General features: G+C 46.4%; 1 protein-coding gene across 1 annotated transcript; it reads right to left on the bottom strand.

The window, feature by feature from the left end:
- Positions 1-19,892: 19,892 nt before the first annotated feature.
- On the bottom strand, positions 19,893-22,394 carry LOC121661656 (major histocompatibility complex class I-related gene protein-like; the record flags this gene model as incomplete). The annotated part of the gene is given in 3 exon segments (XM_042022050.1): positions 19,893-21,894; positions 21,897-21,922; positions 22,225-22,394. Coding segments are annotated over 3 exon segments (642 nt in total), but the record flags the coding sequence as incomplete, so codon positions are not given.
- Positions 22,395-23,016: the final 622 nt, after the last annotated feature.

A 23,016-nucleotide genomic window follows, 5' to 3' on the forward strand; every position in this document is an offset into this window, starting at 1 on the left:
GTTGGGTGAAAACCACCTGTAGTGTGAAATGCCAGTATACCCCTGCTTGCTGATTATCACTGTCACTGTTCGAATATAGCTGTGTATATATATATATATATGTATTAATGTGTGTGTAAAATTGGAATATCTTAGTTTGGGCATTGAGCCAACAATATGGGATAAGGGGTGGAATGTCTTGGGGTGACCTTATGATGTGTATCCCATATCGCTGCCTATGCCCAGAAATTAATTTTTGTGCCTTTCTATGCCTCTAAACTGAGCCTGAAAGGGGGAAGGAAAAAACTGAGCAAAACTTTCTCAAAGCAGTTTGCAGCTCGTTCAAGGTTACAAAAAGATAGCAGGTTTTTTTTTCCCTAGCTGGGGCAGGGGAGGGAGGAAGCACCCGGCTTGTTTTTTTTCCAGTCAGTTTTTTTGGCCAGTTTTTCTTCTTCTTGTTCTCCGGAAAGAGACTGAGAGTTGGACTTTGGATTTCCTTCTCTGGAATTCTGGATTTTTTCCCCTTTTCTACTGGACTGCTTGATTGCTGTAACATCAGAGCACATCGGGAGGACTTTCCACCGGGCACAGAGGGCCTGGCCCCGGCCCAAGCCCCAGCTCCGAGGAGACCAAAGGGAGGACTCGAACACTTTCCCAGGTTTTTTCCTCTACCGCGAAAGATTTTACCATCTAACATTATTTTCCTTCCCATGTGTTTGTTAAATAAATAGTTTTATCTTCTTCACTTTCCTTCGAGGAAAATTTATTTTTTCCCGAACCTGGTGGGGGAGGGGTGGTTGTGCCTTCTCTCTGAGGATATATATATTTCTAAATTTGCCCAAACTGGAACACCCCTTAAGTTTTTTCTGGGCCCAATACTGCATTGGTTCTTCAGGAATCCACCATGTAGAAGTCCCATTAGTAGCTTTATATTTTTTACAGGGGGTATTTCCTAATTTTTTCAGAAAATTTTTCCCAGTTTGCCAGAGGCACTCTTCTCCTATTACGGCTGAACTTAAAATCCATCCTTCTGGCCAGTTTTCCCCTTTTATATTTGTTCTGTTCAATTTAAGGAGTTCAACAGGGCCTAGGCTACTGCCTTCCCATGGCCATTCTTCTGTCATTAAGGCCCCTCCACAAACCCAGCAGTTAGTTACATTTTCTTTACTTATTCTTTCTCCCAAATCTACAAATAATCTTTTCTCCAATCTAGGGGTTTCAATTTCCTTTTCTAATTGTCATTTGATTTTTGTGTATAAATCTTCATGTGGGGTTGACCTGGGGTTAAATTGTGGTATTTGTTTTGTCACTTTGTATACTATTTGTTCTTTTACCAAATCGTGGACCTGGATTCCACCCCCTAGGGCAAATGTAAAGCAAATGCATTTTTCTCCTTTTGGACACTCACTTCCCATAATTCTTTGACCACCTAATCCTAAATTTTCTGCAACCCAATATATTTGCCCGCCTTGCGTGCAAGTTTCTAATTTGGATGGGTCATAACAGTAACTGTCAATATGAGTGTGAGCAGTGAAAAAGGAGCCTTGAGTGTTACCAAAGTAAAGGGATTGATAGCATTTGTGATATGAATCTTCTTGGGCTCCAAAAGGGAAGAGACAAAAAAGGAGTAACAGAGGTCCAGTACAACTTATACCCCCACCTCCCATGCCTATGGGCTTGCTACCCATAGCAGGTGTATATGATCTTCTCAGTGGTGAGTACAGCGGTCAACTCGGTCTTGCCCTCTATTTCCCTATGTGCCAGTTTGGACAAATTTGGAGGGTAAAATATCCTCTGATAGAAGGCAGGTTACAACCCATCAGGTTCGGGGGAAAAATAAAAATTTCCTCGGAGGAAAGAGATAAAAAACTATTTATTTAACAAACACACAGGAAAAGGATAATAATGCTAAATAATAAAATCCCTCACTGTGGAGAGAAACCTGGGAAGATTTCAGAGTCCTTCTGTAGGTGTGGTCTCTCTCCTCCTCCTCAGAGCTGGGTCGGTGTGACCCCAGCTCCAGAGCCTTGGTGGAAAATTCTCCTGGTGTGTTCTGATGTTGAAACAGTCCAGAAGAGAAGAAGGGAAAACACCAAAGTCCCAGGAAAACAAAGTTCAACTCTCTGTCTCCCTCCGGAGAAAAGGAGCCAAAAGCGGGCTGAAAAACAAGAAGGTGTTTCCTCCGCTCTTGCTGCTGCAGCAGGATGCAGAGGAGTGTGTATCTGTGTCCTTGAACAACTGTTTTGAAAAGTTTGCTTGGTTTTTTCCTCTCCCCCCTCTCAGGCTCAGTTTAAAGGCACAAAAAAAGTACAAAATTAATTTCTGGGCATAGAGCAGCGATAGGGGATACACATCATAAAGTCACCCCAAGACATTCCACCCCTTATCCCGTATTGTCAGCTCATGTGGGAGTGTGTCTTGTTTGGTTCAGTCCGGGTCTCCCCTTTGGGTTTTGTGTTACTGTACCATCCCAGTTTATACCCTCCTGGTTTCGTGTTCATAACCCTGCTTTCTCTATTTGTCTCCTCCCAGACCCCTGCCAATTGCTCCGACACCCCTCCCAAGCTTCTAGAAAGTTCTGGCAGGGGCGTCGAGTGATTGGTCTTGGGGGGAGGATCCCTCCCTTCCTTTCCCAAGATAGGTTCCCTTGTGTGTCCCTCATCCCGCAGACCCGTCCTTCTCCTTCCCTGATTCGATGCCGTTGTCATCCCTCCCCTGTCGCCACCCCCCCATAAAACCCCTGGCAGGCGCGTTCAGGGTTGCTCATTGCTGGACACCCCCGGGGGGCGAGGTCCCCTGTTCGGAGACACAATAAACCTTCCGGATTTCATCCACAATTGAGCCTGCCTCCTTCTTCCACCACCTGCCTCTATTGCCGCGGTCCCGTGGAAGGACCCACGAGCCAGACCTCTGGTCTCCCGGATTCCGGAGGCTGGTCCCCGCAGCCTGCTGCGTCCAGAGCTGACCGGGCGAAGTGGGAACTGCTCCAAAAAGGACGCAGAGGCAAGCTCATGCCCAAACGAATATATTCTAACTCTACACACACACATTAATACATACACACACATATATATACATATATACAGCTGTGTACAAACAGTGACAGTGACACTCAGCAAGCAGTGGTACACAGGCATTTCACACTACAGGTGGTTTTCACCCAACAATCAGATCTCCCTGCGGTACACAATGCGTTGTTCCATCTTTCTGCATTACCCAACATGTGCAACCAGGTCCCTGAGCAAAGACAACCCCACGGATGGGTTTGTCTGTACTCGAGGCAGAATTAATCCAAACAGTCTTTCTTAACAGACCTCTGACATGCACTACTGGGACCTTATCTCCATCTACTGTATGCAGGGATTCAGATTGGGCTGGACCAGCTCTATTGGTAGAGCCTTAGGTGTTAACTAACCAGGTGGCCTTTGCTAGATGCTGTTCCAATTCTTAGAAGTTCCCCCACCCAGTGCCTTCAAGGTGGTTTTAAGCAATCCATTGCACTGTTCCACTTTCCCAGCTGCTGGTGCGTGGTAAGGGATGTGGTACACCCATGTTCTCTAGCCCAGGTGTTGATAAGGCTGTTCTTAAAATGAGTCCTGTTGTTGGTCTCGATTCTCTCAGGGGTGCCATGCCTCCAAAGGACTTGCTTTTCCAGGCCCAGGATGGTGTTCCGGGCTGTAGCGTGAGGCACAGGGTAGGTCTCCAGCCATCCAGTGGTGGCTTCTACCATTGTGAGCACACAGCGCTTGCCTTGGCGGGTTTGAGGCAGTGTGATGTAATCAACCTGCCAGGCCTCCCCATACTTGTATTTGGACCATCGCCCACCGTACCACAGGGGCTTCACCCGCTTGGCCTGCTTGATCGCAGCTCATGCGTCACAGTTATGGATGATCTGGGAGATACTGTCCATGGTTAGATCCATCCCACGGCCTTATGCCCACTTATAGGTGGCATCTCTGCCTTGATGGCCTGAGGCATCATGGGCCCATGTGGAGAGAAACAATGGACTCTACACGATTCAATGTGAATCAAGCAGAAGCCATTTTACTGATGAACTATTGTCCCTATTATACAGTTTTTGCTTCCCTACATGTGATCGTGCATAATTATTATTGGTTAAGGCCTATTTCACATGCTACGTTTTGCTTTATGATTGGCTCTTGTATGTGTGTCACATTGTCTGTCGTGTATGTCACAACTGTCCTTCAGTTGCATTTTCTTATCCTTTGCTTGTTCCTCTTTCACATCCTCCCAAATGCTGCTTGTTCCTTTTTCACAATGAACTTTTTTCCCTGTGTACATGCTTAAATCCTTCTGTCTTATGTGCTCTGGTTCCTCTATCTTATGGCTGGTTCATGATATGTCCATTTTCCAGTAAAAACATGGTTTCCACATTTCTCCCTTTCTTTCCTTGAACCAGCCATATGCTATGCATTGATTACTGCACCATTCTAGAAATACGAGTGATTAAACATGGCAAAACAATTAAAAAACAAATAAACACGCCCCCTATAGTAAGGGTTTGTTTGACAATATCTTTCAAACACCCAGTAAGCCCAAATCCTTCCAACCATGTGTCTAGTCCGTGTCCTGTCATGATCTTTTTCATGTTTTCCTGTATTTCCTTAAGCCTTTTATGGATGGATACAGAATGATCAGATAAATTCATACAACACATTCCTTCAAAGTCCTCACAACCATGTCCCTGCGCTAGCAGCAAAAACTCAGTAGCAGCCCTATTCTGTAATAATGCATGCCTTACACTGTCTGCATCAACTAACATGTCAGTGATAATATTTGATGTGATGTTTAATTGTTTTGCCATCCAGCAAGCCAGCTTTTTTAAGTTATGTAAGGCTCTGGCTGCAGCGACACTTGGTGTTAATAAGGAAGTAATAACCCGTGATGGTGTTGACCAAAACTGAATCTTTCCATTACATTCAGGACCTAACTGAGACACCCTTCATCATGATTGTTGTGGTAGGTTCTTCGTAAAGTTCCTTGCAGTGTGATTTAGTAGGTCTACCTTGGAAGGTGTGAACAAAGTAAGTTTTCCCAAGAAACATGGTCCCCCTATTACTCCTGATGGTATCCCTTGCCATGCCCAATCCCCACAAATTAAAAATATGCCAGGTGGTAGCCGTTCAGGTGCATCATTGTTCCAAAGAGCGGCAGATGGATTGTTTACTTCATGCACAAATTGGTGTGGGAAAAAAAAATACTCATTCTGCTGGCACCCTATTTTCCGAGTTTGATTTGGAACACGTTGATGGTATTCTGGTGCTTTGGGTGAGATGTTTTGGAAATAGCTATAATTTATTTCTGGGTCTTGCTATCTGGTTCTATTAAGATGCACCAGAACACTGTAAACATTGCCAAATTCAACACAACTGCCGTTCTTTCCCATTGAACCTAACAGCTCTTGGGGCTCTATTGAGATTGCATTAAGTGCCAAAAGCAAGTCCTTTGTACAATTAGCTATGGCTCCTGCTGCTTGTGAACCAGCTGATAATGTAGCAGGATGCATTGTAGCATTGCAAGTAGCAGGAATTGGTCAATTTATATATCCCTTGAATCGTTCAGGGTTAAAGTCAGGTATGCCTATCAAGCAAGTACGGAATGGGTCAGCTGGTGTAGCCATAGACAGACAAAAGGAATCCTGCTTAGTAACATTAGCAAAAGTAACCCACACATTGTGTCACGGCACTACTTCCAGATTATCGTGTGCTTTGACTGTTGTCATAAGGCTTAACAGTAAAAACGTGATCACTGAAATTTTCTCACTGGACACCATTTTTCCTGCATTCTCTCCTTCCAGTGCGTTAAAAGCCATGACCAGTCATCCTCAGGTACCCACCATTCTTTAGCCTCTTTTGGCAAAGGAATCTTGTTCCAACACAAAACTTGTTCTACTTTACATTCCCCTGCAGAATGTATTTCTTTACATTTTTTCGTAACAAGATTAATACTACTGCAATACCATCTTGCATCTCAAGTTAAGCATACACACAATACCCACAGTTTACACTTTCCACAGTCTGAATCAGGACATTTGAGCTGTAGCTGAGGTGAGATTTCAATTTTCAGCATCAGCACACAGGTTGGGATCACTGTCTTTCCCCAGCCACGGTTTCACCCACTTTGCAGGCACCCAGCATGATCCCCTATCTGTGGAAATACATGCATACTCCCTTTCCCAGGTTAGTAATTGCATTGGTCCTTCCCATTGCCCTGTAGCCCCATTTATTACGCATACTTTCCCACTATCTTGTGGAGTTTCATTCAAGTCCCCTTTTAGTCCTGCCCCATGTTTTACTGCAGGAGGAACAAGATTATCCCCTGGGATACATCAATAATTCATTACATAGACAGCTTTTTCCAAGCGAGCTTGAGGCGAAAGGGACAATTCTCCCCTTTTTGTTTGTAAAGCAATTGCTTCAGGGTACGATGGGTGCGTTTCATGATAGCTTGTCCTGTGGGAGAATGTGGAGTACCAGTGATATGAGTAATACCCCACACATTGCAAAAGGTGGCAAAATTACGACTGGTATAACCCCGGGCCGTTGTCAGTTTTCAAGGTACATGGAATCCAAGGGCAGTAACAGCCATGCGTAAATGTTTTAGAACATGTTTCGTGGTTTCTCCTGTTTGTATGGTGGCCCAGACTGCAAGAGAAAAACAGTCAACAGACACATGAATAAACAGAAGTTGTCCAAACTCTGGAAAATGCGTTACATGCATTTGCCATAACTCCAAGGGTCCAAGTCCTCTAGGATTAACTGCTGTCCCCAATGGCTGATGAAGTTGTTGACAATCACTGCAAGACACCACAATAGCTTGTGCATCAGTTCAGGAAATATGAAATTGTCAGTGCAGGAGCTTTGCTGATTGATGAAAAAATTGATGTGACTGTGCTTCTTGCTGAAACTTATTTCCTGCAGGAGCAGCCCAGGCAGGAGAAACTGAGTAATCTGCTCATGCATTGCCTTTGGCTGGGCTACCCTGAAACTTAGAATGACTATAAATATGAGTAACAAAATAAACACAGTGTCTCTTTGATAAAGCAAAAAGCAAGCGGCGAAAAAGCAAATATAGGTCATGGTTATTCAATTCCTTTAAGAATGCATGTTCTAAGCAACAAGTTACTCATACCACATAAAGTGAATCACATACAACATTAATTGGCTGATCATTCAATTTTTCAAATACTACTGCTACTGCCAATAATTCTAAGTACTGAGTAGAGTGGTCATTTGTTTCATGTAAAACTCCCTGTTTCCACTGCCCTTTCTCTCTCCAAACATAAGCAGCCTTCCCAGTTTTGCCACTGGCATCTGTGAAAATTGTTATTCCTTGAACCAGCTTAGAAGAACAAAGGGATTTTGAAATTATCTCAGTATTACAAATGTGAACATTTGATGTCCTGGCGTATGAACACTGAGTTTGCCTGTAAACTCTAAAGCAGAAATTTGAAAGCCTCTGCTATGTCTTAGCATCCAATTTAAATATACTCGAGTTGTTGGCACAATCATTTCTGCAGGCTTGGATCTGGATATTTATATTACCCGGTTTCGGCTTTTCATTATAATATGGTCTAATAATTCCACATTATAGTTTCCTTTGGTTTTACTGGCAAAAAGATCCATTCCAATATACACAACACATCTGGCCGTTGGGCCCATTGAAAAATAACTGCAAACACATGAGCTCTTTGACTAAATATAGCTACTGCAATATTCAAATCTGGATTCCAGCAGGATGTATAGCCTTGTACAATTTTGCCCAATATTTTCAAGAGCCTTTTGTGCTGCTTCAGTTAAGTTTCGAGGAGCATTAACACCTCCTCCTCCTGACAATAAATTTAACAGAGGTTGTAAATCTGAATTGGTGATACCACATATTGTCTGAACTCAATTAATGTCACTTACTATTTTTTGAACATCATTAAGGGTTTTAATAGTAGGGTTTAACTCAATTTTCTGTGGCCTTACTGTGGTTTGATCTATTATTGAACTCAAATATTTCCAAAGTGGCATCTGTTGTAATTTTTCAGGTGCAATAACCAATCCCTTCATTTGTAACTGTTGTTCTAATTCTGTAATAATTTGTTCTCTGTCCAATTGCATTCCTGCAATCAAAAGATCATCCATATAATGATAAATAATCAGTTCTGGATACTGTTGCCTGAATGGTGTCAATGCCCAGGCCACAAACAACTGGCACATAGTAGGGTAATTTTTCACAGCTTGTGGCAAAACGGTCCATTCATATCTCTTGGAGGGTTCTTGCTTGTTAACAGAGGGAAAAGAAAAAGCAAAGTTTTTACAATCTTCTGGATGCAATGGAATAGTGAAAAAACAATCTTTTAAATCAATTATCAATATTTCCCAGTGTTTTGGAATCATACTGGGGGATGGTAATCCTGGCTGAACTGCTCCCATGTCTTCCATTACCTTATTTACTTCCCTTGAATCATGTAACAAACACCACTTGCCACTCTTTATAGGAATAGTAAAGTAGGTGTGTTCCATGGACTTACGGATGGTGCTGAAGTGCTCCCATGTCTTCCATTACCTTATTTACTTCCCTTAAATCATGTAACAAACACCACTTGCCATTCTTTTTAGGAATAGTAAAAGTAGGTGTGTTCCACGGACTTATGGATGGTGCCAAATGCCTTTTCTGGACTTGTTCTTGCACTAGTTCTGTTATGTGGGCCAATTTTTCTGAACTTAGTGGCCATTGATCTATCCAGATTGGTTCATGTTGGAGTGCAAGATCCTCTGGACTCAGGCCCAGAGGAAAGCCAAAACACAGGGATTGAATTAAAACCTTTGGATAAGCTGAGATATGTGAAGCCACACCAAAGTGAAATAGAAATACAGATTTTTAACTTTTAGTAGAAATATATGCTAAGTGTTTTAAACATTGAAAAGCTGCATCAAAGAAATCTTAAAACACTGTTCTTACTGCAGCAGTATTACCTTTCACAGAATTCTTTTACTTTAGACAAAACATAGATAGAATTATACTGTTCACATTTTTTTAGATAGAGTGTTCACATAAACAGTAAGAACTGATAGAAACTGTATATGCAAATCTGTGTAATACCTATGTTATACTTGTGTAAGGCTTACAACTGTTAGAATTAGATCAGGATGGGTTAAGAAAAAAACCCTTAGAATTGTGTGTTAATCTTATTGGTCAAATAAGAAATACAATCCACACTTCTGTAAGTTTAGATAATAGAAGAAGAAGCTGTTTACTGCTTGCTGTTTGCCTGCTGCTGCTGTTACTGCTTGGCCTTATCATGTAACCCCTTCGAACTCTGCCTTCAGAAAACTATGAGACTATGAAATAAAGAATTTTAGCAGGACGGCAGCCTCCTCTGCTCTTTCACCCTTGTCTGAAAAGGAAGGGTATCCCACCAAAATCTCAACAAATGGTGCCTCTATTTTAAGAGAGAAAACTTAAAAGAATTTCCTGTTGAAGCATCTCCAAAGTAGGAAGAAAAAGGCTGTTTGGAAGAAACAGAAAAATCCTGGGAGCAAAGTGGACCTTGAAATGAAAGGTGACACGGTATCTATTGAATGCTGAAAGGAAAACATAAACCCAACTTGAAGGATGAGCTGGAGAGAACTGTGCTGAAGTGTTGCTATGACCCAGCCCACTGCGGGGCTAGGGCAGCGAGATGCCAACCTGTTGGGGAAGATGAAACAGGAAAGCCTTATAAATATGATTGCCTGACAAAAGATTTTGGGAATATGAAAACTATAAGCAACATCGAAATGAAAGCCACCTTTTGAGATACCAAGTCTTAGTTACTGAACAACTGGAAAACAATGGTATGGCCGACTGAAGGTAATCCCCTCTTGATTGAACAATACCCTCTGCTTGCAGGCAGGTCCAAGGGTCAGAGCAGACCCCACTAGCTCAGCAGAAGGGGTCCAAAGAGTAGTTTTTAGAAGTTAAGATGTAACACTCTATGGTAATATAAGAACTCTTACAGGCTGTATGTAAATGCTATAGGATTTGTATCTTGTATTAGATTGGTTAGTGACAATTAGAATATTCAGTACAGAAGATGATTTATTGTATTGTAACCAGGACTTCAGACTCTCATACTTCTTCTTCACTCTCATTCCTCTCGCTCTCTCTCTCTCTTTACTTACCCGCTTACTCTCTTGCTCTCCTGGGCCTGCTCCGAGCTGAGTCTGGCAGTTCTAAGCAGTGCCCCTATACCCACGCCCTTTGCAATAAACCGCATGTTCCAAGATCTGACTTCAGAGATCTCTCGTCTCAGTCCGTCCCGACCGACCCACCCAAGCTCCTACACCAACCAATCCCAGCCCATCCCCTGGATCGAGTTTCCAGAAGAGACAGACTCCGAGGGTGGGTCGAGGGGTGGCTCAGAAACCTAAGCCGCATCCCCCCTGGGTGGTGCCCGGGTACAAGCCGCCTCCCCGGTTTGGGAAAATTCTCGGTTACTTGGTTGTTCATTGGTTCTTTGTTATAACTCCCGCCTCTCGGTTTCCCCCAGTGGTTCTTGCTGAATTGTATCCTCCCCCTGGCTTGTAACTCATTGGTTGTTTTTCCCTTTCCCCGTGGTTTTCAAACCCCCTATAAAACTGAGGAAAAGAGTCTCGGCAGCATCCCATCCCATCCCAGCTTATGATCATCGTCATGTTCTGGTTGTGAAACTTCTGGCAATAAACCTGTTAGAAGCCAGACCAGAACAGCCTCTCTCTTCCTTTACCTCCAAACTAATGTGAACCTATATCATTGGTTCCTGACGTGTTCCCTCTGCAAAGAAGCCAGCTAGCTAGCTCAGCCAGCAGCACCCTTCTTGATGCCGAAGTCACTTCTGCGACGCATAGAAGTAACGCAGCTGGACTCTCTCTGATCAAGGGCACGCCAGAGCTCGTTCCATGAGCACAAGAACTGTGTTACTGAAGCTTACCTCTGGGGAGGAAAGGTAAGCATCCTTTGGAGTAATCTAGATGGGGAACAATACGACAAAAGAGCAGAGGCAGATTATGAACATCTAAAATATTTATTAATATGTAATAATGACAAGATCCCAAGCAAAGATTTGAAAGATCTTTTAATATATGCTCAAAAAAACTTCTCAGAAGTTAAAGCAGGCTCTGCATTAAATAAAAAAAGTATGGGACCAAATAGGTATAAAATTATTTGATGAATCCATCCGTGGAAATAAATCTGTATCAAATATACTGCCCATATGGCAAATAATTGTTGAAATATTGAATAATCCCTTCTCTAAATTCATAATTACAGTCCTTGAAATAGAATCCAATAACGAAATACTGCAAACTCCAGTTTCAAATTCTATATCGCAGCTAGACACTAATGTGGGTGGAGAGGGCTCTCAGCCAGATGGCACATACAGGAGACACATGTGCACGCGAGTTTGCATGTAGCACCTTGGGTGCAGATAGCCCACTCACAAAACCTCCACGTTCTTTAACTGCTGTTAAACTGCAGACCCAGGACCCCCCGGGACCGGCGGACATGGCACAGCCGTGTTCTCGGGCTGCACAGCTAGTTCAAACAGCTCCGTGTGAAGCCCCAGCACCTCCAGGTGCCTCTCCGAGCAAGCCGAGCGCAGCCGCTGCTGATGCTTTGGAAGCCGCAGCGGGCGGAGCAACCTCCCCTTCGTCTTTGCCCCTGACTCCGCCCCATCTCTATGGGCAACAGACGGGTTTTCTGCAGGTGCTGCCGTTCCTTTCTTATTGGGATTCCCATACCCCTCCTGGCCTGAGAAAACAGGAGGGATTTTCCCTTCCCTTTGCGAAACAGCTTTACTTTTTGCCTCCACGGCCAAGAAACCCGAAATTTTTATAGATTCAAACTCGGTCCTGCTGCCTGATCCAAGCGCCAGACCTCTGTGTGTGGCCTCCTGCTGCCACCACTCACTTCTTCCCCCCTGCATGGAGCTGCTACGGTGTCCAACCTGCAGCCCATGACGGAGCAGCATTCGGCACCCGCGCTTGTTTCCCCACCATTGGTGCAGCCACTGCCTGTGCCAGCCGGCCTGCTGCTGGACCACCCTGGCCATGACCCTCTGCCCATGGTTCCTCAAATGGATCAAGTCTTCTATATTCAAGCCGGTGCTTGGCCAAAAAACTACTTCACTACAGAAATCTTGCCGGGTATCCACGATGTACAAAATGTGCGCTCACGTTATCCCAGACAACCAGCTGATGTCCCAACAACGCCATCTGCCATACAAGAACATGGCGGTGCCCTCATCACTTCCGTAAACAATGCCTACGTACTTCCGCTGGTGCCATCTTGTAACCAACAAGTTGCTCATCCGCCAGCTGCAGCACCACCTGTGGCTGCTTCTGTTATTGCACCCTCAAATACTTGACAATACACAGACACAGATACAGCCTGCCTCGGAACCCATTCTATTGCACAGAAAGGGCGGAGATGGACCAGAAAGAAACAGCTGCTGGAATAATAAACACAGAAGAATGGACAATGATTGTTCTGCTTCTGGTGAAGAAGAAAACCTATCTCTCCCTCATCAAGACACCCTCTAAGGGAAAGTCAAAAGCCAGTGACAACAGACTGGGCAGAAGTTAGACAAAAGGCACTAAAAGAAAAAGATTTTGACTTAGCCCAAGAGCCACTTCTAGCTTTGCCAGTCAGATATGGCCAAGGGAATGCCGAACCAAGATGGGTGAAGGTAGACCATGATGATATCAAGGATTTGAGAAGAGCGATTCGAGAAAATGGGATAGGCTCACCATATTTTAAACAGCTGCTAAAAGCAGTAATTGATAATGCAGATTTAATACCTCTTGATTGCAGATACATTGCTTCATCAATTCTAACAGAATCACAATACATCCTATGGGACATGAAATGGAGGAAATTCTTGAATCAAAAAAATGCAACATATGCTGGGGGTCCCCACGCAGCACTTACAATAGCCCAGCTAACAGGCGACCCCCCCAACGATAAGCCTGAAGAACAAATAGATTTACCGAGAGTAGTGTTAGGGGACATAAAAAAAGCAGCCTGCAAAGCTTTTTTATTGACACAGCCGGTGGGGAGCCCAGAAGGGACTTACACATCAGTAAAGCAGGGTCCATTAGAGCCCTATACAGCATTCATCGATCACCTGACACAAGCCTTGGAAAGGCAGTGTGAGGATGATGAAACCCAACCACTCTTGCTTTGCAACCTTGCATATGCGAATGCCAATGAAGAATGTAGAAAAGTCATTCGAAGCCTACCTGAACAAGAACCTACTTTATCACAAATGATAGAAGCCTGCAGCAAAATTGGCAGACCTCAGCAAACAGCTACCATACAAGCAGCTACCTTGGGAGAGTCACTTGAAAAGGATCTCAAAAGTCAGTCAGAAGTAATCGACCAGAGACTTGCAAAAACCCTTGACGCTCTCAATTTAACAATTCAGCAGAGCAATAAGGTCATGTAAGAGCCAATGAATTGACAGTAGTTCTTGTTAATACTCTGCCTAACATTTTTGAACAAGCAAAACTGAGTCATGCCTTTTACATCAAAATGTGCAAGCACTCATGTGAATGTTTCATCTTTCTAAGGATCAGGCAAAAGCAAGCGTAAGTGCCTGTCCTGACTGCCAACTTGTACAGCCTCCTGTCTCAACAGGAGCAGTCAATCCATGAGGATTGCAAAGCTTGCAATTGTGGCAGACAGATATTACCAAATACCTGTCTTTCAGGAAATTTAAAAATATCCATGTGTCAGTGGATACCTTTTCAGGTTCAGTCTTTGCTTCAGTACATACAGGTGAGACAGCCAGTCATGCCTGTCAGCATTTTTTGCAAGCATTTCCTTCATTAGGGTACCTCAAGAGATAAGAACAGGCAATGGCCCTGCATATACAGCAAAGAAATTGGCTGACTTTTTAATGGATTGGGGAGTGTGGCACACTTTTGGTGTTCCTTACTCTCCCACAAGTCAAGCCATTGTTGAAAGAACATATCACTCTTTAAAACTTATTTTAGATCAGCAAAAAGGAGGGTTGGCACAGGCAACACCACAGATGAGGTTGAACAAAGCTCTGTATGTCTTTAATTTTTTAAACAGCTCTTTTGTAGAGCCTGATCCACCAATTTTCAGACATTTCTCTAACAGTGCAAGAGCAAAGTTAAAAGAGAATCCTCCAGTGTTAATTAGAAACCCAGAAACAGGGAAGATTGAAGGTCCATTTCCTCTAATAATGTGGGCAAACGGTTTGCTTGTGTTTCCACAGGCGGCCAACTCAGATGGCTTCCAGCAAAGAACGTGAAACCCTATCAAATGCGAAGAAACGCTGACAACCCCACAAGTAAAGAAGCAGGCACACAGATGTGAGCTGAACAGAGATTGCAACCTCTGCCTGACATCTTGCACTCTATCTACAGAAGATTGTGAACTTTGGGTGTGGGAATCAGTAATATTGTAGAATTCTTTGTTAGATGATAGTGTAAGAAGAATATGGAACTTAATCGAAAATTATGCTTATGCTTTTTTGCTTTGCTTGCTTTTGGCTATGCAGATTTACCTGTTAACCAACCTAAAGCTAACGTTTGGGTGACTTTAGCTAATGCATCAGGTTTAGATGCCATATGTCTGTCCGACACGACCCCTGAGAAACCATTTCACACCTGCTTGGTTGGTGTGCCAATGGATGCTTGGCCAATCCCGATAGAAATTGATGAAGCTTTTCAGGGTCCCTTTGTTAAGACAAATGTGTGGAACTACTACAATCCAGTAGATGGATGGGATTGGTGGGTTCCTCACCTTCTCAAGGCATCTTCTGAACCTCAGGAATTAGCCATCCTTGGTTCTACATATATGACCTTTTGTGTCAAATTTAATTATACAAACAACAGTCAATCTTTAATTAAGGATGTTACTCCTTATCACAATTTATATAAAAATCAGACTTTATGGTGCAATTATACTTCTGTAATTCATTCTGTATATGATACTCAGCAAGCCCTGTGAACGCCCGACCGAGAGGGGCGGCGCGCGGGTGGCGGCGGTGGAGCGGAGCCGCGCCCAGCCGAGACGCGTGCTGGAGCAGGGCGTGGGGGAGTCATTGCTTGGGGGCCCGGCCGAGATGTGGCTGCAGCGCCTGGCATCAGCAGCGAAGCTGTGACCAGAGGAGGTGACCCGCAGAGAACTGAGCGGCGCGGCCTGGCCCAGCCCGCACGGCCCCGAACGCGACCCCGGGAAGAGCGCGCAGGCACCAGCAGCTCCGGCGGCCCTGGCAGCCCCAGCAGCTCCAGCAATTCCAACACAGGAGTGAGCAAAAGAGAAAGCAAGAATGCAGCGAGACAGAAAACAGCAGCCACTCAGAAAAAGGAAAAGATCATAGTAGCTAAGATTTTAGGAATGGTAAAGTGGCATAATGTTAAACAAAATTATGGTTTTATAACAAGATGTGACAACCAGCAAGGCATATTCGTGCATAGAACTGCTATTAAAAAGAATAACCCTGAAAAATGCATCGCAAGCTTGGGAGATGGAGAGGTGGTGGAATTCAAAATGATACAAGGTAGAAAAGGGTTACAAACATTGCAGGTCACTAGGCCTGATGGTGTTCCTGTAAAAGGCAGTATATATGCAAAAAATCGTAGTCATGTTAGACAATATCTCCATTGTAAGCCCCCCCTACAGTCTCCCTTTCCTAATCCCACCTTTCCCTTTTACCCTATGTCCTATTACCCCCAGTGTATTCCCAATCCATTTTTTCATCCATGGTTTCCCTCACAAAACCATGTCTTTGCCAATTGTTTCCCCAAAAATCCCTTTCCAATGCCAAGGGGGGGATGAAAAGGGGGAGGGAAGAAATTAAACCCTCTCCTGCTTCAGTTTCCCCACAAAGCATGCTCGGAGAGTCCTGTCCCCCTTCTGCCAGCCTTAAGATGTTCCAGAGAATCTGTTTGGACATTTAAAGACTCAGGAGGGTGGCTTGTTTTGTTTTGAAACTGTTCTTGTTATGTTTATCCAGTTGTTTTCAATGTTAAGTTTTACATCTCTTTTTCTAAAAATAAACAGGTGAAATGTTGGGGTCTCCTCCCCCGCCGTGTAGCCCTGGGAGAGGGACCCTGAGGGGACAGACACGGGGTTTCCCTGCCCCTGGTCAGCCTCGTTCCCATTGGTTGTTCTGTGTTTCCCTGCGTGGACAAGGACCCTCGGGTCCCATGACTGTAAGAGTTCCTCGGCAGAGCCCTGGCCATGCGGTTGGAGAAATAAACATCTCTCTGAAACATCTACCAAGAATCTGTCCATATATATTTCTTTCCACGGGACTCCTTGTTTGATACATGGTGTTACAGGATCTGCACTGTAACAATACTCCCTTTCAATTACCAGGTGGAGTATTTTTCATTTGTGGAGGTAGAGTTTGGCCTACTATCCCAGCATACATCACTGGTGGACCATGTAGCGTGGGAAAACTTACTTTGCTAACACTCAGTGCAAAAATGCTTGCTTTTATGAGACATAAAAGGTCTATTCTTCAGTATAAGCCAGATTGTAATGATGATTTTGTACCCTGAGGTCCTGTGGAAAGGCTCTCAGCAGCTCTTCTTTTACCACAACTTGCTTCAGGAGTTGCACTGAAACAATTAGACCGACTAGGGTGTTGGCTGAGAAAGGAATTCAATGCTATTTCCCTTGCATTAAGCGATATGCTAACAGATACCAAAGATGTGCAACTTTGCAGAACAGGGCTGCAATTGATTTCCTTTTATTAGCACATGGACATGGGTGTAAAGACTTTGAAGGAATGTGCTGTATGAATTTCTCTGATCATTCAGAATCCATTCATAAGAGTATTCAACAACTGAAAGGAGGTGTGCCAAAGATTAGAGTTGATGATGGAACTTGGTTAGATAATCTGCTTGATGGATAGAACTTAACAACATGGGCGAAAGAGCTTTTAAAGATGGGTTTTTACATATTAGTTATCATTATAGTTGTGTTAATAATGGTGCCTTGTTTACTTCAATGTATCCGGCAAATTATCAACAAAGCTATTAAGGAAGTCTTCATGGTTCAAACAAGAGGGGGAGATGTTGGAGTGAAAGCTCCTCTGGACTCAGGCCTAGAGGAAAGCCAAAGCACAGGGATTGAATTAAAACCTTTGGACAAGCTGAAATACATGAAGTCACACCAAACTGAAATAGAAATACAGATTTTTTAACTTTTAGTAGACATATATGCTAAGTGCCTTAAACATTAAAAAGCTGTAGCAGAGACCTTAAACACAGTTCTTGCTGCAGCAGTATTACCTTTCACAGAATTCTTTACTTTAGACAAAACATAGATAGAATTAAACTGTTCACATTTTTAGATAGAGTGTTCACATAAACAATAAGAACTGATAGAAACTGTATATGCAAATCTGTGTAATACCTATGTAACACTTGTGTAAGGCTTACGACTGTTAGAATTAGACCAGGATGGGTTAAGAAAAGGAAAACTAGAATCGTGTGTTAATCTTATTAGTTAATTAGCAAATATAATCCACACTTCCATAAGAAAAATTGTTGAGTATATAGAAGAAGAAGCTGGTTTTTGCCTGTTGTTGCTGTTGCTGCTTGCCTTTATCATGTAGCTCCCTTCAAACTCTGCCCTCAAGAAAGCTATGAGACTATGAAATAAAGAACTTAGCAGAACAGCAGCCTCCTCTGCTCTCTTACCCTGGTCCGGGAAGGAAGGGTCAAAAGCTCAACAACAACAGACATAATAAAACACTTTCTCCTTGCCTTTTCCACCCTGGGAGTGCCCAAAGAAGTGAAAACGGACAATCGTCCTGCCTATGTTTCTAATAAATTGCAAGGTTTCTTTAATCAGTGGGGCACCCAGCACACCACTGGCATGCCCCACTCCCCCACAGGACAGTCTATTGTTGAAAGGACCCACCAAACTCTCAAGAGGGTCCTTGACCAACAACGTGGAGGTGCAGAGGTTAATTGTCCCGTTGTGAGACTCTGCAAAGGCTCTTTACCATCAATTTCTTAAACAACTCCTTCTCAGAACCCACCCCCCCCCTATTCTGATACTTTACCAATTCAACACAGGCCAAATTAAAGGAACAGCCACCGGTGTTGGTCAAGGATCCAGAGAGCTGTCAAATTCAGGGACCCTTTCCACTCAACACCCGGGGAAGGGGATATGCTTGTGTTTCCACACCAGCAGGTTTGAAATGGGTGCTGGTAAAGAATATCAAGCCCTACCTTGGACCACCACCACCAACTCCTGAGACCGTAAGAAAAAACACGGCTAACCCTGACGCTGAATCAGCCAAAGACGAGACTAGTGCCGCCTGGAGGCGATGTCAACACAAAGTGACAAGCCTCGTGAACATCTAATTTGTACCCCCTCCAGACTGGTTCAGTTAAAAATCCCCCTGAACCCCCCTGACCTTCCCTCATGGTTTCCCTGCCCGAATAATCCCTTACCCTTCCTATACCCTATACCTACCCTCTTTTTTTGAAAAGAGGGGATGGAAAAGGGAAATTGATAAAGGGAGAAAGAACATTTCCAGTTTCGGGTATTCTCGAGTGATTCGACGGTCCTTAACAACTTTGTTTGAGACCCTTACAGAGACATCTGTCCTGACTCCCCCATGGAACCTGGCACCTGTCACCCTGCCATCTCCTAGATGTCCCTAATCTGAGCAAGTACCCAGAGACGCTGCTGTGGCTGTGGATGCTGTGGCTGATAAGAGCATGGAAATAGCAGCCTCAGTAGCCCAGAAAGGTCCACTGCACCCAGCACCATCGGAGGAACTCAGGACTTGTTGGGACATTGGGAACTTGGGGGAGGGGTTGCCTCCCTCCAGAGGCTTTACGGGTGTTTCTGGTTGTTCTGCCATCCATTCGTTGTTTAAAATACTGCCACAACCCTGGACGCTCACTGTTAAGATCAAAATACCCTTTCCCCACTCACAGAAAGGGGAAGAACGGTTCCCACCTTAGTTAGTTCCAAGTAAATGGGGGAGGCCTTCTTTTAAAGTAAATTAGAGGGAGATGTTGCAGTGGCTAAGTCCACTTTACACCCCCCAAGTTGCCCTAAAAGTGGTCTCTCCTTACAACACTGTGCTAGAAAATTCTCTCTTTGTCTAGATTCTGCTGGTCACTGGCCCTCTCCTCCCTCCCATCCCTTTTCCCATTTGCCCCTGTTATGTCACCCAACCTTGCCTCTGCCCCCTAGCCCTCAGACTATTGCTTTTGGATGCTCTGTCTGCCTTTGGGAGCTCTCAGGATAAAACTGGCGTGGGCTTTCAGTTCTGGGTTCTTCTTGCCTCCTTCAGGTGTGTTGCTATCAAACACCTCGGAACCCCTCTCCCCTCTTTATCCCTGGTTTGTGCATAAACTCTGTGTGTGAGCGGCTCTTTGTGATAACCTGTGAAGGTGAGATTGTGTGCATACGTAGGTGCTGGGAGAGCGCCACCTAAGTGGTTCATGAGGGACCCAGCAGGGACAAACATGGCACTGATCCACCAAAGCTCTCATTCTATAATCCGTCACCAGATGATCCACACTGGGGAGAAGCCCTGCTCCCAGGCTGGAGCAGCCTGGCCTCGGAGGACTACACCCTGTGGAAGACAGACTCATGGCATGGGAGGACTGTGTGCCCGTGGGAGGGGCTCACGCTGCAGCAGGTGCGGTGTGGCTGCTGCTCATGACAGTGGGCCCATGCTGGAGAAGTTCACGGAGAACTGTCTCCCGTGGGAGGGACCCCACGGCCTCACAGGGGAAGGAGTCCTCTCCCGGAGCAGCAGAAGGAAGTCTCAGTGATGAACTGACCAAACCCCCGTGCCCTGTCTCCCTGCGCTGTCGGTGGGAAGGAGGGAGGGGCTGGGGGGGGGGAAGGTGTTCTAAGGGCTTATTTTATTTCTCATTATCCCCCTCTGGTTTAAGTTGAGCCTGTTTCACCCTTGAAGTGTTTTCTCCCGGTCCTTATCTCACTCATGAACCCTTTGTTAATTTTTTTTTTTCCTTTTCCCTCCTCTGCCCAGCTGTGGCAAGGGAGGGTGAGCGAGGGACTCCTGTGGATGCCTGGCATTGGGCCAGTGTCAAACCACGACACTAGGATCATACTGGTGGAGACTGGAACCTTACTGGGGCAAGTGGCTGTGACTGGGAATGATTATGAGCAAGCTGAGGGCAACTGGGCTATACTGGGAGTGTCTGTAACCGCACTGGGGGTGACTGGGAACACACTGAGAGCAACTGGGAGTGACTGGATCTACACTGGGGGCAACTGGGATTGACTGGGACCATGCTGGGGGAGACTGGGATACTACCGGACACATACAGGTATCATGCATGGAATAACTGGCTCTGTGCTAGGGGCAACTGAGAGCAACTGGGATCAGACTGGGAGGAACTGGTACCATGCTGGGGACAACTGGGATCATACTGGGAACAACTGAGTCAACACTGAGGGTGACTGGGGTCATACTGGGATCATACTGGAAGTGACTAGGAGCATCCTGAGGGCAACTGGGATATACAGGGAGTGACTGGAATCATGCTGGAAGCTACTGGGAGACACTGCGAGACACTGGGAGTGACTGGGATCATAGAGGAACCATAACGGAAGTTACTGGAATAATACTAGGAGTATCTGGGAGTGACTGCGATCATACTGGGAGTTACTGGGACTATGCTGGGAGCAAATGGCTTCATACTGAGGGTGACTGGGTTCATACTGGAATCATACTGGGGAGGACTGGAGCCACAGTGGGAGTGACTGGGATCATACTGGGAGAAACTGGGACTTTACTGGGAGGGCCTGGAACTATACTAGGGGTGAACACGTGGGACCATGCTGGGATCATAGTGGGAGTGACCAGGGTCATACTGGGATCATACTGAGTGTAACTGAAAGTGACTGAGATCATACTGGGTAGTGAGCTGGAACCATACTGGGGTGACTGGGAGCCACAGGGCCCATGCTGGGAGTGACCTGGGCCCCCCTGGGGGAACTGGGGGAACTGGCCCAGCTGGGGCTCAGGGTTGTTCTCCCCCAGGGCTGCCCAGGGTCCTGCTTGCCACCCCCGGCCCCACAGAGCCGAGGGACACGGAACAGCCGAGGGACAGGGGAGAGCCGAGGGACAGGGGACAGCCAGGGAACATGGCCTGGCCCAGGGACACTGTGCTCCAGCACTCTGGGCTGTTGTGGCCGGGGCGTTGCCCTTGGGCTCCCAGGACAGGCAGAGGGGGCAGAATCCCCTCCAGGAGCTGTTGTTCGCTTGAAGCTTTGGTGTTGGACATTCCCGCGGAGCCACCTGCAGTGGCTGGAGCCCGGGCGGTGCCTGGTGCCACCAAAGCCGCTCTGTCAGTGCCCTCCTGCCCCGGGCAGGGCAGAGAACACCGAAGGAAAGGCCCGAGCTCGGCTCGGGGCAGGGAGAGGGCACTCCCCGGCCTGGGGAAAGGATTGGGATTTATGTCCCATTGAATTGCAGCAGGGATTTGACTGGACATAAATTCCAGTCATTTCCCCATGGAATTCCCATGGCAGTGGGCTGGGGGGGGAGATTCGTCCATGGAATTCTCACCTGACTGGGATGAGAGTGAGATCCATCCATGGAAATTCCATGGGAATTCCTGCATTCCCAAGTCCACCCTTCCTGAATCCCACATTCCCATAGAAATTCCCCCCCACACCCACCTTTGTGCTCCAGAGCCTCCCGACCACATCCGATGTATTTTGGGAGCTCTTCCACACAGGTGTGTCCCAGGTAATGCTTCATCTGCTCTGGCAGGATCCCTTTGGATTCCCAGCACCTCTGGGGGATCCAGGTGGCATCGTCAGACACTGCAAAGCTTCCGGATCCCAGCTGGAAGGAGATGAAATCCCACCCGTCGTAGCCGTGCCGGTGGGATCCATGGACGCTCCATTGGACAGGAGGTCACAGCTGGAAACCACCTGCACCGTGGGGAGACCTGGGAACGAGGAGAGAACGGACCCATGGAGTCGTGTCCCAGCCCCACGGAGCCCCTTGCAGCTCCCTGGATTCCTATGCCAAGCACACAGATCCCATCCCACTCCCACAGATCCCACCCCTAGAGATCCACCCCATTCCCACAGATCCCAGCCCCCAGCTCCCCCCCGTCGCCCCACTCTGGTTGTACCGGCCCTGTCTCCAGGTCACTGTCAGCCACGTGCCAGTTCCTCTCCTTGAGCCAGGTCTGGCTATCCCAATATCCCAGGTTTGGCTATCCCAGTATCCTTGCTCGGCTCCCCCTCCCATCCCCATGCCTGCAGCTCCATCCGGCCCCGCTCGCTGTGGCAGCGCTCGGAGGGGGTCCCGTCCACGTTCCCGTGATCAGGGACTGGGGGACCCCCGGGCCGGGCTCTGACAGTGCCACTTCCAGGTACTGCAGGGAGTGGAGAACTGGGGGGACACAGAGATCTGAGGGGGTGGGAGTTTGGGGATCCAAGGGGGTCCACAGGTCAAGGAGAGGAGGGACTTGAAGAGCTGGGAGAGCTGGAAGGAGGTTCAGGGGCTCAGAGTCAAGGAAAGGGAGTGCAGGGACTGGGAGAGGTGGGGTGGGGTGTCCAGGGAATTCTGTGCCCAGGAAAGGGGATGCCAGGGGCCCTCAGTGTGAGGGAAGGAGGGTCTGGGGGCTGGGAAATGCAGGAATGGGGGCCCAGGGGTCCCAGGGTCAGGGAAAAGGGTGGGTCTGGGGGCTGGGAGAGGCAGGGTGGCCAGGAAAAGGCTGCGTTGGTGCCAGATAAGGGGGTGCAGGGGGGCCTCAGTGCCAGGGAAAGGAGTAAAAGGACATCCTGGTTCTCAGGAATGGGGGTCCAGGGGAGTCTCAGGGTCAAGGAAAGGGGAGTGCAGGGACTGGGAGAGGTACAAGGGAGTTCCAGGGGATGCCTGTGCCCAGGAAAGGGGAGTCCAGAGTTTCCCAGAAAAGGGGGGTGACAGGGTGGGGACACCCGCATTGTCCAGGAACGGGAGTTCAGGGGGTCTCTGGTTTTGCAGAAAGGTGGGGCTGGTGGCTG

The sequence above is a fragment of the Corvus kubaryi genome, unplaced genomic scaffold (genome assembly GCF_017639235.1).
Source record: "Corvus kubaryi isolate FWS band 111438036 unplaced genomic scaffold, C.kubaryi_AGA036_p1.0 37185, whole genome shotgun sequence".
NCBI lineage: Eukaryota > Metazoa > Chordata > Aves > Passeriformes > Corvidae > Corvus > Corvus kubaryi.